Genomic DNA, 14,327 nt, shown 5'->3' with positions numbered 1-14,327 from the left:
CCCCTCACTTTCAGTCTGTATGTGTCCCTAGGTCCAAAGTGGGTCTCTTGTAGACAGCATATAGATGGGTCTTGTTTTTGTATCCATTCAGCAAGCCTGTGTCTTTTGGTTTGGGGCATTTAATCCATTCACGTTTCAGGTAATTATCGATATGTATGTTCCTATGACCATTTTCTTAATTGTTTTGGGTTTGTTTTTGTAGGTCCTTTTCTTCTCTTGTATTTCCCACTTAGAGAAGTTCCTTTAGCATTTGTTGTAGAGCTGGTTTGGTGGTGCTGAATTCTCTTAGCTTTTGCTTGTCTCTAAAGCTTTTGATTTCTCCATCAAATCTAAATGAGATCCTTGCCGGGTAGAGTAATCTTGGTTGTAGTTTCTTCCCTTTCATCACTTTAAGTATATCATGCCACTCCCTTCTGGCTTGCAGAGTTTCTGCTGAGAAATCAGCTGTTAACCTTATGGGAGTTCCCTTGTATGTTATTTGTCGTTTTTCCCTTGCTGCTTTCAATAATTTTTCTTTGTCTTTAATTTTTGCCACTTTGATTACTATGTGTCTCGGCGTGTTTCTCCTTGGGTTTATTCTGTATGGGACTCTCTGCGCTTCCTGGACTTGGGTGGCTATTTCCTTTCCCATGTTAGGGAAGTTTTTGACTATAACCTCTTCAAATATTTTCTCTGGTCCTTTCTCTCTCTCTTCTCCTTCTGGGACCCCTATAATGCGAATGTTGTTGCGTTTAATGTTGTCCCAGAGGTCTCTTAGGCTGTCTTCATTTCTTTTCATTCTTTTTTCTTTAGTCTGTTCCGCAGCAGTGAATTCCACCATTCTGTCTTCCAGGTCACTTATCCGTTCTTCTGCCTCAGTTATTCTGCTATTGATTCCTTCTAGTGTAGTTTTCATTTCAGTTATTGTATTGGTCATCTCTGTTTGTTTGTTCTTTAATTCTTCTAGGTCTTTGTTAATCATTTCTTGCATCTTCTCAATCTTTGCCTCCATTCTTATTCCGAGGTCCTGGATCATCTTCACTATCATTATTCTGAATTCTTTTTCTGGAAGGTTGCCTATCTCCACTTCATTTAGTTGTTTTTCTGGGGTTTTTTCTTGTTCCTTCATCTGGTACATAGCCCTCTGCCTTTTCATCTTCTCTATCTTTCTGTAACTGTGGTTTTTGGTCCACAGGCTGCAGGATTGTAGTTTTTCTTGCTTCTGCTGTCTGCCCTCTGGTGGTTGAGGCTATCTAAGAGGCTCGATGGGAGGCTCTGGTGGTGGGTAGAGCTGACTGTTGCTGTGGCAGTCAGAGCTCAGTAAAACCTTAATCCACTTGACTGTTGATGGGTGGGGCTGGGTTCCCTCCCTGTTGCTGTGGTGGTCAGAGCTCAGTAAAACCTTAATCCACTTGACTGTTGATGGGTGGGGCTGGGTTCCCTCCCTGTTGGTTGTTTTGCCTGAGGCAACCCAACACTGGAGCCTACCCGTGCTCTTTGGTGGGGTTAATGGCAGACTCTGGGAGGGCTCACGCCAAGGAGAACTTCCCAGAACCTCTGCTGCCAGTGTCCTTATCCCCACAGTGAAACAGAGCCACCACCCGCCTCTGCAGGAGACCCCCCCAACACCAGCAGGTAGGTCTGGTTCAGTCTCCCCCAGGGTCACTGCTCCTTCCCCTGGGTCCCGGTGCACACATTACTTTGTGTGTGTCCTCCAAGAGTGGGGTCTCTGTTTCCCCCAGTCCTGTCAAAGTCCTGCAATCAATTCCCACTAGGCTTCAAAGTCTGATTCTCTAGGAATTCCTCCTCCCGTTGCCGGACCCCCAGGTTGGGAAGCCTGACGTGGGGCTCAGAACCTTCACTCCAGTGGGTGGACTTCTGTGGTATAAGTGTTCGCCAGTCTGTGAGCCACCCACCCAGCAGTTATGGGATTTGATTTTACTCTGATTGCGCCCCTCCTACCGTCTCACTGTGGCTTCTCCTCTGTCCTTGGATGTGGGGTATCCTCCTTGTTGAATTCCAGGGTCATCCTGTCAGTGATTGTCCAGCAGCCAGTTGTGATTCTGGTGCTCTCGCAAGAGGGAGTGAGAGCACGTCCTTCTACTCCGCCATCTTGGTTAATCCTCCGAAGTATGTTTAAAACCCATTTTAATATAATGTATCCCTCAGCCCCATTTTGAAAATGAGGAAGCAGAACCTGTGAGAGAAATATGACTAGCTGAATTTTTGAGTTTTCGTAGCTAGTTCGTGAGGTTCTGGCTCGTGCCAGGCCTCTGACTCCACTTTCCCGTGGTTTCCACTGCTCCGTGCTTGCCCTCTGGCTTGCTATACGATCGTGGGGAAGTTGGATGACCTGTTTCAAACTGAACTTTCTTCATCTCTAAAGTGAAGGATTGGCTTTAATTAAGAATTCTTTCTGCTCTAAAATTTCAGTCTAGGTTGAAACCAAATTGAAAGAGTCCTAATATGCACCTGCACCTTTGAGGAATCCCTCGCTTTCTGTGGTGCTGGGAGCCGTTTAAACCCTACATATTTTTATTTAACTAGACTAATGTATAAATGACTTACTTATAACAGTTGTAAACATTTTTTTAATATTAACACTTTTCAGCGGTTAATCCATTTTATATGACAGCTATATTCCAGTCATGGAGCATAAACCTTATGCTAGAAACAGAGATCAGACATTTAAGTATACTTGAGCATTACAAGAATACATCTTGATAATACTGAAAGAATTAGTCAATTGCACTGCTGTTCAGTAAGTATTAAATGCGTGCATAGTCAGCTCTAGGGTTTTGCTGTGGTCACTAAGATACCAAAAGAAGCATGACTTGTGCTCTCTGCACTCAGAAGCTTACAGTCTAGTCAAGGAATTGTTGCTATGTGTAATACCCCAATTTCTCCATCAGCGTTTTCTAGCAAAAGTGTAGGTTCTTTAATGAAAGTGTTCCAGGTTAGCCCATTAATTCATTAAGCATTTAGTATATTCCCATAATTCCTCTAGGTCCTGGAAATACAAATGCTTTCTCTAAGGTACTTCTAGTCTGCTGTGATGTGCAAATGGATGATGGCAATTGCAGCACAATAAGCTGAAAAGCAAAAATATGCTCAGAACATTGAAGCAGCACAGAGAAAGCTCCACCTGAGGCTGTAGGGAATACTTCCAAAGAGCTGATGGCGTCATTAGAAATCATTTTAATTTCTGAGTATGTACTAAGGTCTTTAGATTTATATAGATAACTCTTTATTTAAATCTTTTCATTTAGTTCCCTTACCACCTTAAAGCTAAGTCGTATTGGTCCCATTCTTCACATAAGGAGACACGCTCTAAAAGTCACATAGCTATGAAGTGTTGGACTTGAAATTCAAACCCAAGGCCATCAAGCTCCTAGACACCTCTTTTACTATGTTGTATGAGCTGTGTTTTAAAGCAGGTCCAGGGAAAAGAGAATGGAGGGAGGTCAGTCCAGAATGAAGGAAAAGATGTGAGCCCCTGAGAGCATCACATTGGCCTTTAACTTGGTACAGGAATGAAATCATAAGTAAGACAGCTGGTTTTTGTAGAAATAAGATTTCTTTTCCTATTTTAGGTATTTTGCTTTCTGAGGATTTTTTCCCCGTTTATTAAAAAAAAAAAAAATTCTAAAACCCAGATTAATCTTGTCTTCTACTTTAGAAGTAGCCCTTTGGATGGCCATGCATTTATTCCAGCTTTTCTTCAGTTTTAGAACTTCGCTTCGGATGTAGATTTGATTTCTGGAAATAGCCAAGTTTATTATATTTAGAGTGTCTTTACTAAGGAGACTGTTTTTTTGTGTGTGTCTCATAAACTGGTTCTGAAGGCAGTTCCCAAAGAAAATGCCACAAGTACTTATGAACAGTGTCGGTTTCTTTGGGATAATTGTGGCCTCCCGAGGGAGAATGTTGAAAGGCAGCTTTAATTTGAATATAAAAGTGCCAGCGTGTGGCCTTCACCCCATGTGGTCATCTCAAATTGATGTGCTCAGTACTTTCTACCTCTGTACCTGGGGGACATTTTCTAGTCTGCCCTTCACTCTGTGTGGTGATAGAGTGTCTCAGATCAAGCAAATAGAGTGCCTATAAATATCACACCTTCTGGAGTCAAACTGTCCTCTTACCAGATAAAGCTTAATTAAATGACTAATTGGCCATTGAACAATCTGATTACATCAGGTTTCATTTACCACAGTTTCCTAGTTGTAGTACATCTGAAAGACAGAACAAGTTCAAACTGTCGTATTAAGTAAATGTGGATGAGAGCTGTAGAATTCTTATAAGGAAAAGCATAAGACTCACAAGCATTTATCCTCATGATTAGATTTCCTGGATTTGCAAAACCTGGAATGGAACAGTATTTGTTGGCCAAGCAACTAGCAAAACCCAAAGAGAAAATTCCTATCATTGTAAGTTTGTTCATTTTTTTTTTTTTTTTTGCTTTGTTTCTGATTAAGCTCTTTTATAATACCTTAAAGCTAAGAGGGTTATTAGTCATTTGGAAAGTATTTTTAAACACGTTTAATGCTCGAAGTAAGTAACTGACAGTGTGTATTAGTATTTTAAGAGTACTAAAAATAATTGGCATGAATTAATGCCCATTATTATATTGTTTAGATATTCTTTACTTTTATCTTTCAGAATGTTAGTAATTGAACAAACAACATCCGTAGTACATACGTATTTTTAATAATTTTTCTAAAGTATCTTGAAGTATCTTTTACATGCTCTTTTTCTACTAGCCATACATATTTAGCTAAAAAATCCAATTCAAATATTTAGGTTTCTACCTTGGCAAAGTACATGCATGTTATCAGAATAAGTTGCCTTTTCCACTATGTTGGTAATAGTTTTCTTTCAATAAACCAGCTGTCGAGTCGTGATAAGGAACTAGTACATAAAAGCTGGGAGTTAATGGCACCATTAAGTTTATCTGTCTTTGAATAGCTTATTGCATAACATGACACAGGCTCTGTGGTTTCACCTAAATGTTGATTGCTGATAGATTTTCTATCTAAATGTTATCTAGCTGTATATTTCCAGATGAAATTCTGGCAAAGAGAACTATAGCTATCTTCTGACCCTGTTGATTTAATCCTGTACTGTAAGTTGGGGGCAGGGCAGGAGGGCAAGCCGCCTTGAATATAATCACCTTGGACTCAAGGAGGAAAGGTCTGGTCTTATTCTATAATCTTTGGGTCCTGGGAAACTCGATAAAATGGCAAGAATGATATTGAATTTTTTATATTACTTGTTCCTACTTCTTTGAAAAGCTTGAAATCCTAGAAAACTCCAGAGAGAAGGGTTGTGACCCAGAGCCCTTTTATCCTTCTTCCCTCAAAGCACACTTGGGATAATTATCTTCTGAGTGGTTAGGTTAGAGATTATTTTAGTTTTTTTCTTTAACTCCACAGAATTAAGAGCCCATGGCCCTGCCCCTCAGGTTCTCACAGGGGACTTTGTCATCAGCAGGAGAGTCCTGGAACAGAGCTAAAAGACCCCCGTGTTTGAGTTGTCCCGCACGTTTTAGGTGAAACTGGGCCCATAGGCAGGCTTGCCTGTGTGGGCTTCCTATGTGGAAAAGGAAGCTGAGGAAAGCCATTGAGCCTTCAGAAAACCAAGAGAAAGTAGAGACCTGGTCCTTTGCTTTTAAGGTGCAGTACCCTACCCACTAATAAAATGTGACCCTGTGGATATTGGGCCCTAGTTGATCAGAGTCTCCTCTCTTGGTCCCAGTCACTAAGGGAAGTTCCCAAGAGGCCCCCTTTAAAGATTCCTGCTCTGCAGCTTTAAGAGAGTTTTCTGGATCTGGGCTCCCTCTTGGAGAATCATAATAACTTGTTGTCAGAGATCTTTAGTCCCTTATTAAAATTCTCTGGACCCCAGTTACCGTCCTGACCTAATAGCCTCTGAACTTTCATACCTCACCTCACTTTTTTCTCCTTTCACCTTTAAAAAGAATTAGAACTATATAAAGAATTAGGGTATACAGAAAATGAGAGTAAGTGTGGAGGAAGTTTGATGGCAATTTGGCATTGCTGAGACATCCAAGTGTGTAATTTTATATTTCACAGAACTCTTAGTCTGCAATAGATTTGAAATTTTTAAAAACTAGCCCCTCATTACATAGAACTAAGACAGCTGGACTAGAGAGAGAGTGTGTTCCATCTCCCTAGAGGAAAGGCAGATCGGCATCTCTCCATGGCCTGCGATGCCCACGTGGGAGCAGAAGGGCTTCTCCCATTAAGTGTGTTCTTTAAATATAACCTTAGTAGGAACAGAGAGCATTTATGTAAATAACTGCCCAAAGAAGAGCAAAAATGACCCTCCTAAGGACTTCTAGTCCTAAAAAGAATCATTTGATGATTTATATCGATTATACTTACTATTTTTCCATGTAACAAAATTAACTCTCCCTGCAATGTTGTGTAGGTTGGAGATTATGGCCCAATGTGGGTTTATCCTACCTCTACATTTGACTGTGTTGTAGCAGATCCCAGGAAAGGCTCCAAAATGTACGGTCTGAAGAGCTACATTGAATATCAGTTAACACCTACTGTAAGTATCCAAGTTATCAAAGCAGCATCATGCTTGCATCACTAGTAACAATTTGCTTTTTTCTTCATTTCCTGTAGTTGGCATTGGTAACGTTTTTCTCTTTCCTTATTTTGTAGAACACTAATCGATCTGTAAACCACAGGTATAAGCACTTTGACTGGTTATATGAGCGTCTACTGGTAAAGTTTGGGTCAGCCATTCCAATCCCTTCTCTTCCAGATAAGCAAGTCACAGGTGAGTGTGTGCGACACTGAACTCAGGACAAGTAAAAAGACTCCAGTTAGAGCGTCCTAATGTAAATCAGAAATGGCATTTTCCATCCTCTAGTGGAACAAGATGTAGGGGTTTGGAAACAGCAGCTAAAGATAGCCATGTACATATACATATATTGTACATGTATTTGGAAGTTACCTGAACACCTAACAAGAATATGTCATAAAATTTTCTGTTAGAGTTCCTGTATACGTATGTATCTTGAATTCTGGCAAAGTCACTGTGTCTTTACTGCTACACCCTTTCCAATCATTGTGTCTTTATTGCTAACCCCTTCCTATAAAGAAATATATGCATTTTTTAAAATGTGAAAAATGACCCTTGAAAAAAATAGAAATAATCCAAATAGTCTAAAATGGAAATTAAAATGTATGACCCAAATGATGTAAACACGTTACATAGTCCAGCTGTGTCATTTTCATTACAGGTCTGTAAACATCAGATGTAGAAGCCATAGAGCTTCTAAGTATTAGTGCAGGAAGCTACCAAGTTTTCTACTCCATTATTCTGGTGACTATTGATATTTAAATATTTTTATTTATCATTGATTATTACCCTCTCCCTTTCCTTATTTATTTAAACGCCATGTTCCCCCCACTCCCCCACCCCAAGTAATCTTGTAGTGAATAATGCACTGTGCTACCAGAGCCCCTCGTAATTGTGCACTTGGAGGGTATTTGTTCCTGTGTCTGTTCCGAGAACTGATTTTTTCAATCTCTAGCCTGATCTAGAAACTGGAATGTTAGTACTCAGGAGGCGTGCATTTGTCGTGGAATAAAAGTTTGTAAAGAAGCTGAGCTTTACATAGAGATTAGAAAGTTTCCGTATGCAGCTGGAAAACGTTTAGAAGAATGAAACTATACGTATAGAAAGGAAAGGGTTGAAGATGAGAGTAAGACTTAGAAGGTCGGAGCTAGAACAGCCTCTGAGAGAAGTGCAGGGGGCACGGACACACTCACCGGCCCATGAGGAGACTCGAGGGGCTCGCGGAGGAGGAAGAGCGCGTCCCCGGAGGCCGGGGACCCTGGGGACCGGAGAGGGTTTAGTCCTCACTCAGCAGGAGGTGAAATACATAGTTTAGAGAGGGACTGAGCATCTCACCAGCCGGATGGCAGCGCCCGCTCAGACGGTCCAGCACGTGGTGAAGTCTGTCCCCACGTGCCAGGCGTCACTTGCGCCCGGGCACGTCACACACGTGCTCTCTCAACTCAGAGACACGCGCCAGCCCCCATTCAGTTCTGCTAAGAAGGGATGTGAATGTGATTCCAGAGCTCGCCGTGCTCACGTGATGAGATGCGGACTAACTCATCCTCAGCCAGGATTAGTAACCTTAGGATGAGAGAGTTATTCTCCTTAAAACTTTATTTTGTGCTTTGCTTTGTTTTATGTTTGTGTTTCTCTGAAACTTTTTGAGGAGATGGGAACTTTGTTTTTAAAGAACTTGTTTTGATTTTGATTTTGGGGAGAGAACGTTTCAAAACTTTCAAATTGTCGGAGCAGAACGGAGAGTGGGGACTGCGTAGCCAGGTTGGCAGACACGTCCTCGCCCTCAGCCGGGCTGACTCCCAGGCAGCCCCTCTTGGAGCCGGGGCAGCTGAGGGGCGGCCCTGTCGGGGTGGCCAGGTTGGCGTAGATGGCTGCTTCCTGCCACTCACGTGTCACCCCACCCCTGGTTCCGTGCCCAGTTCAGACACTCACTCTCCCTCCTTTCTGTCATCCTTATTGTTAAGTCACAGCTTTCTTTTTAAAAATTTAGACTTCTTTCTGTGAAAACTTAAGTTCTGCCTTTCTCCACATTTTCAAATTTCAGACTGTCTCCTGAATTTTAAGCTCTCCTTGATCAACTTGATTAGCATAATATGTTCCTCATGGTGTTTAAATAAATGGATTAATGAGCTGTCTTAGAGTCGTGGAGTTTTCTCCTATTTTTTAGGTTTTAATACGTTGTTTATTCGGAATCAAATAACCCATGACTGTCTTAAAGCATCATAGAGTCACGGTTCTCCCATAGTAAGGTTTGTATTTTTTTTTTAAAGAAAGGTCAGGCCTGAAGGCAGGAGGGTGTCACAGAAAAGCACGGAAGCAACAGCTCCTCAGTCTGAAGGAAGCTGAGCTTTGGCTCACTGGCTGGGACGTGTGCCGAGGAAACTGCAAAGCCCAGGAGCCACTGTATTTCCCCCTTCTCTTATTTGCCTCCTGCCTGAGATGCCCACAGGATCATTATTATATAGGTTCCTGTCTCATTTAAAGCCTGGGGAAAAGAAAAAGGAATGCCAAATAGATGATGTCATGACATTTCTGTGGACTTGATAATCCATCCATGAAAAGCTTACAGCTAAGATTTTTTATTTGTTTATAGATTTTGTTCTTTGTGGAATAATAATGAATGAATCTGGTTTTATTTCTGGCTGCCAAACTGATATATTCCCATACTTAGTGAAAACGTAAGTAAGTGTCCTAGAAAATGGGGAAATGGAAATCCCTCTTCTCCTTTTTAAATTTATTTTTATTTATTTACTTATTTATTTTACTAATTTTTTTTTGGCTGCGTTGGATCTTCGTTGCAGCGCGCGGGCTTTCTCTAGTTGCAGTGAGCAGGGGCTACTCTTCGTTGCGGTGCGCGGGCTTCTCATTGCGGTGGCTTCTCTTGTTGCAGAGCACGGGCTCTAGGCACACAGGCTTCAGTAGTTGTGGCTCGCGGGCTTAGTTGCTCCGCGGCATGTGGGATCTTCCCAGACCAGGGCTCAAACCCGTGTCCCCTGCACTGGCAGGTGGATTCTTAACCACTGCACCACCAGGGAAAAATCTCCTCCTCTCCCTTTTTTTAATTCTCTGGAACCTGATAGGAAATTCCTAACAAGCACAAGGTAACATCTGAAGTCACAGTTTATAAATAAACCAGCTGTGTCAGAAAAAAATTCAGGAGGAATAAGAGTCAGTAATTAATTAATTCCAACCAATGAGTAGGTTATAAACTCTTGGTATAATTTACTTGCTCATAATGGGGAATTCAGTATAGCCCTTAGGTCCGTGCTGACTTACAGGGTCTTTTCTGTCCATGAGGTGGGCCATCTTCTGCACAGCTTACGCTTCTGTAGTGCTTAATCTCTACCCTTAGTAAGTGTAGAATTTGAAGTGTTTTAGTATACAGGAGGGTCTAGACCCATCAAGCTGTCCAATGGCCACTTTTTAGGAGTTTTTGACTTATGTGGATTTATAATACTCTTCTCATTAAAGGAAACTTGTACTTATTTGTACTTGCAGTTTCTTAGGGAAAGTCCAGGCTGCTTTTTTTTGTTACTTATATATAGTAAATTCACTCCTTTTGGTGTACAGTTCTAAGAGTTTTAACAGGTGCCACCACAGTCCTATCACTACATTCAAGATACAGAAAGTTTCATCACCTCCCCCAAATTTCCTTGTGCTGTTCCTTTATATTCAACCCCTCCCCCTAGTCCTAACCCATGGCAACACTGATCTGCTCTTTGTCTCTATAATTTTGCCTTGTCTAGAATATCATTATAAATGGAAGCATATAGTGTGTATGTCGTCGGGCTTTTGGGTCTTTTGAGTCTGGCTTCTTTCACTTAGCATAATGCATTTGAAATTCATCTCTCGTTGTGAGTATCAATAGTTTGTTTCTTTTCATTGCTGAGTAGTATTTCACTGTATTGGCTATACCATAGTCTGCTTATCTACTCACTCTTTGAAGGATGTTTGGGTTTCCAGTTTTGGCCATTTATAAGTCTGCTATAAACATTTACATACAAGTTTTTGTATAAATATAAGTTTTCATTTCTCTTGGATAAATTCCTAGGAGTGGAATGACTGGGTCATATGGTAGGTATATATTATTTAATGTTTAAGAAATTGCCAGGCTGCTTTCCAGAGTGGCTGTACAACTTTGGAATCCCTACCAGCAATGGATGGGATTGTCAGGGGCTCCACATCCTTACTTGCACTTTTGATAGTGTCTGTTTTTCTTTATTTTAGTAAGTATAATAGTCTAATGTAGTGATGTTGTCTCCTCATGGTTTCAATTTGCATTTCCCTAATGACTGGTGGTGTAGAGCATCTTTTCATTTGCTTATTTCCTTTCCATAAATTTTCTCTAGTAAAGTATCTTTTCAAATCTTTTGCCCATTTTTTTATTAGGTTGTTTTCTTATCATTGAATTTTGAAACAAGATTCTTTATATATTCTGGAAACATGTCCTCTGACAAATAATGTGATTTGCGAATAATTTGTCCCAGGTGTGGCCTTTCTTTTAACAGTGTCTTTTGCATAACAACACCTTTTAATTTTAATGAAGTCCAGTGTGTCAGTTGTTTCTTTTATGGATTGTGCTTTAAGTATCATGATTAAGACCTCTTTGCCTAACCCAAGTTTACAATGATATTTTCTTCTAAAAGTTTTATAGTTTTAGGTCTATGATACATTTTGAGTTAGGGTTTTTCTAAGATGTGAGGTGGTAGAGGTATATGTTATAATACATCTGGTTATCTAGTGGTTCTTGCACTATCTGTTGAAGAGCGTATCCTTTCTTTATTGAGTTTACTTTGCATTTTGTCAAAAAATCAGTTGAACACATTTGTGTGGGTTTATTTCTGGACTCTATTCTGTTCCATTGATATATGTGTCCGTCCTTTTGCCAGTACCACACAGTCTTGATTAGTGTAGCTTTATAGTACAGTAAGTCTTGAAATCAGGTAGTGTAAATCCTCCAACTTGGTTCTATTTCAAAATCGTTTTTGGCTATTCTTTTTCTTTTGCCTTTCCATGTAAATTTAAGAGTCAGCATGATTATTTCTAGTCAGATATCTATAAATAATCATGCTGGGATTTTTATTGGAGTTGCATTGATTCTATAGACCAATTTTGGGAGAATTGAAAACAATGTGTAATCTTCTAATCCAAGAACATACATGTATCATATTTGATTTTCATATAGGGTTTTGTAGTTTTCGGCATACAGATTCTGCACGTGTTTTCCTAGATTAATATGTAAGAATTTCATGGGGAGGGTTCTACTGTAAATGGAATAGAATGGAATAGAGGGAGAGGGGTGCAGCCCCAGGCCAGAAGGCCACAGATTTCCACTGTTCTGGCCTGAAGTTCAGCAGCTTGGGAGCATAAACACTTCTCACATGGCTGTTTGCCTTTGGTTGATTTCCAGAGCCCTTATTTTTGTGGATTTTGTCCAGCTTTATAGTTGCTTCTGGGGACTAGGTTTAGCAGTTAGCTAAATTAGTTTTTGTTTTGTTGTTTCAAAAAAATTATTATTTTTTTTTTGTTGTTTAAAAGCAAGGCATGCTTGTGATGACTCTGTAACAGACTAATTTGGGTGGTTGAAGCTGTTCCCGGGTTCCACTCTGTTGAGTAATCTGGGATATCTAGGTTTGGTTTTTTTTCCTTTTTTTTTGGGCAGGGGAGTGTGTGTGGGATTTGTTTTCATTTAGTCGTTTTTTTAATTCATTAACCATTGGACAGCCCTTAAGGGGAGGAGGACAGATTGATTCCACCACATTCCACTTCCTAGATCTAGTTTAGAAAATGTGTTCCCCACCTGGTGCTCTTAGGAAGGAGTGTAGTAAACGCCTCATTTAATAATATACTCCTTTTTTTTTTTTTCTTCAACATCTTTATTGGAGTATAATTGCTTTACAATGGTGTGTTAGTTTCTGCTGTATAACAAAGTGAATCAGCTATACATATACATATATCCCCATATCTCCTCCCTCTTGCGTCTCCCTCCCACCCTCGCTATCCCAGCCCTCTAGGTGGTCACAAAGCACCGAGCTGATCTCCCTGTGCTGTGTGGCTGCTTTCCACTAGCTATCTATTTTACATTTGGTAGTGAATATACTCCTTTTTGAAAGTTGCCTTTTCTCTCTACCCTTGAGTAGGTCCAGTATTTGATGAAACTCATGAAAGTGGGTGGAACCTGTCTTGCCCCTCCTCTGCACTCAGCTGTAGCCAGAATTTCCACCTACAGAAGCCTTTTAACTGATAGTGATTTTGTTAGTTAGGCTTATAAAAATTCTCATTGTTCACTTGATGTTTGGTATGTCAGGTTTGTTAAGCCGATTTTCCACTTTTAGAACAGAAATATCACCCATTAAGCTCTGTTTTTACGATGGTCATTAAGTTCTGGGATCACTTTCATTATTGCATTCATGGAAAAATTGCTTTTTCTGTTTTTCATTTAAGTAGTTTAAAAAACAAAACAGGAAAAAAAAAACTACAGTTCTGAGTTACTTTTCAGAAATACTAAATTTAAATTTGTATATCTGAGATTATGTTGCATTTAGACACATTTTTTTTTTCACACACACACACACACACACTGTATTTTATTTTTACAAGGGATAAATAGACTGACACCAAGCATTGTACATGGATGACCACAACAAAAGCAACAATGATTGCAATTACCAAACATGAAACACACTCATACTATGTTAGACACATTTTTATAAATATAGAAATTTCACATACTTTGCAAGAATTGCTTATTAATTTCCATTTTTATCACCCCTTTCTCGCCTATAAGGCTTCATATGGCCACATAGGCACTGGCTTGTTAGTTTATAAGAAAGAGAAAAGTTTTCATATTGAGGTAAAATTTTCTTTCAGATTTGTTGAGTACCTTTCCTGTGGGTCTTTGAGCATCCACTCTGTTGTGTGTTTTTAGGTTAGTGAAAAACTACCATGATTTATCTTTTACTGAATAACTCTCTACAAGTAGCCAGTAGCTACATAAACAGTCTTTCAGTTGGGGTAACAGCGGTTCATCTTTGACAGAGTTGCACGTCACTCTCGGCATGTCTCTTGCAGGTCGCTTTGAAGAAGAGTTTATCAAGATGCGCATGGAGAGACTTCAGGCGTGGATGACCAGGATGTGTCGTCACCCAGTAATCTCAGAAAGTGAGGTTTTCCAGCAATTTCTGAATTTCCGAGATGAAAAGGTAGGGCATTTTGTTGTGATAATCTTAGAGGATATTGAGAATTATCCCATTCACACCAATGTTTTGTCCAAAAGGAGTTAAGTTGTGTTGCTTAGTTGGTTGTTTCTAAATAACAGGAAACCAGTCACAGCACGTGAGAGAAGCGCTGGCCAAAATGGTTTCCCATAACCCGGGAGTGGATTGGCCCAGTGAAGGCAGGGCTGAAGGATATGATAGAATAAGGGACACTCTCCTAGATGCTTTTAAAAATAGGATAGACCCCAAACTGTGTAGGATATTATCAGCGTGAAGTCAGGGAAGTAGTGCGAATGATTTCTTATGATCACATTTTGACCTTACGGTGTAAATAGTGTGGTGAAGGGAAAGGTAGATTCGGAATTGAACCGGCTTTCTCAGAGCCACGTTGTTTTTCCAATCCAGGTCTGCCCCTGCCCCTGCCCCTGCCCCACGGGCAGTCATTCTGCCAGCAGTTATCTGTTCTTTTTTGCAAATCAACAAGAAATTGGCTGCTTGTCACCTCACTGTTGTTAT

At 40.3% G+C, this 14,327-nt stretch overlaps 1 protein-coding gene across 1 annotated transcript in view; it reads left to right on the top strand.

The window, feature by feature from the left end:
• The window catches only part of SNX9 (sorting nexin 9), a 98,862-nt gene that overhangs the window by 66,417 nt on the left and 18,118 nt on the right, over positions 1-14,327 (top strand). The window contains exons 7-10 of the mRNA XM_068551051.1: positions 4,322-4,406; positions 6,430-6,555; positions 6,672-6,789; positions 13,666-13,796. Coding sequence (XP_068407152.1) covers positions 4,322-4,406; positions 6,430-6,555; positions 6,672-6,789; positions 13,666-13,796 — 460 coding nt within the window. The remainder of the gene's footprint in view (positions 1-4,321; positions 4,407-6,429; positions 6,556-6,671; positions 6,790-13,665; positions 13,797-14,327) is intronic.

The sequence above is a fragment of the Eschrichtius robustus genome, chromosome 9 (assembly GCF_028021215.1).
Source record: "Eschrichtius robustus isolate mEscRob2 chromosome 9, mEscRob2.pri, whole genome shotgun sequence".
In the NCBI taxonomy this organism is placed as follows: Eukaryota; Metazoa; Chordata; class Mammalia; order Artiodactyla; family Eschrichtiidae; genus Eschrichtius; species Eschrichtius robustus.
This window is presented reverse-complemented; position numbering and strand designations above follow the sequence as displayed.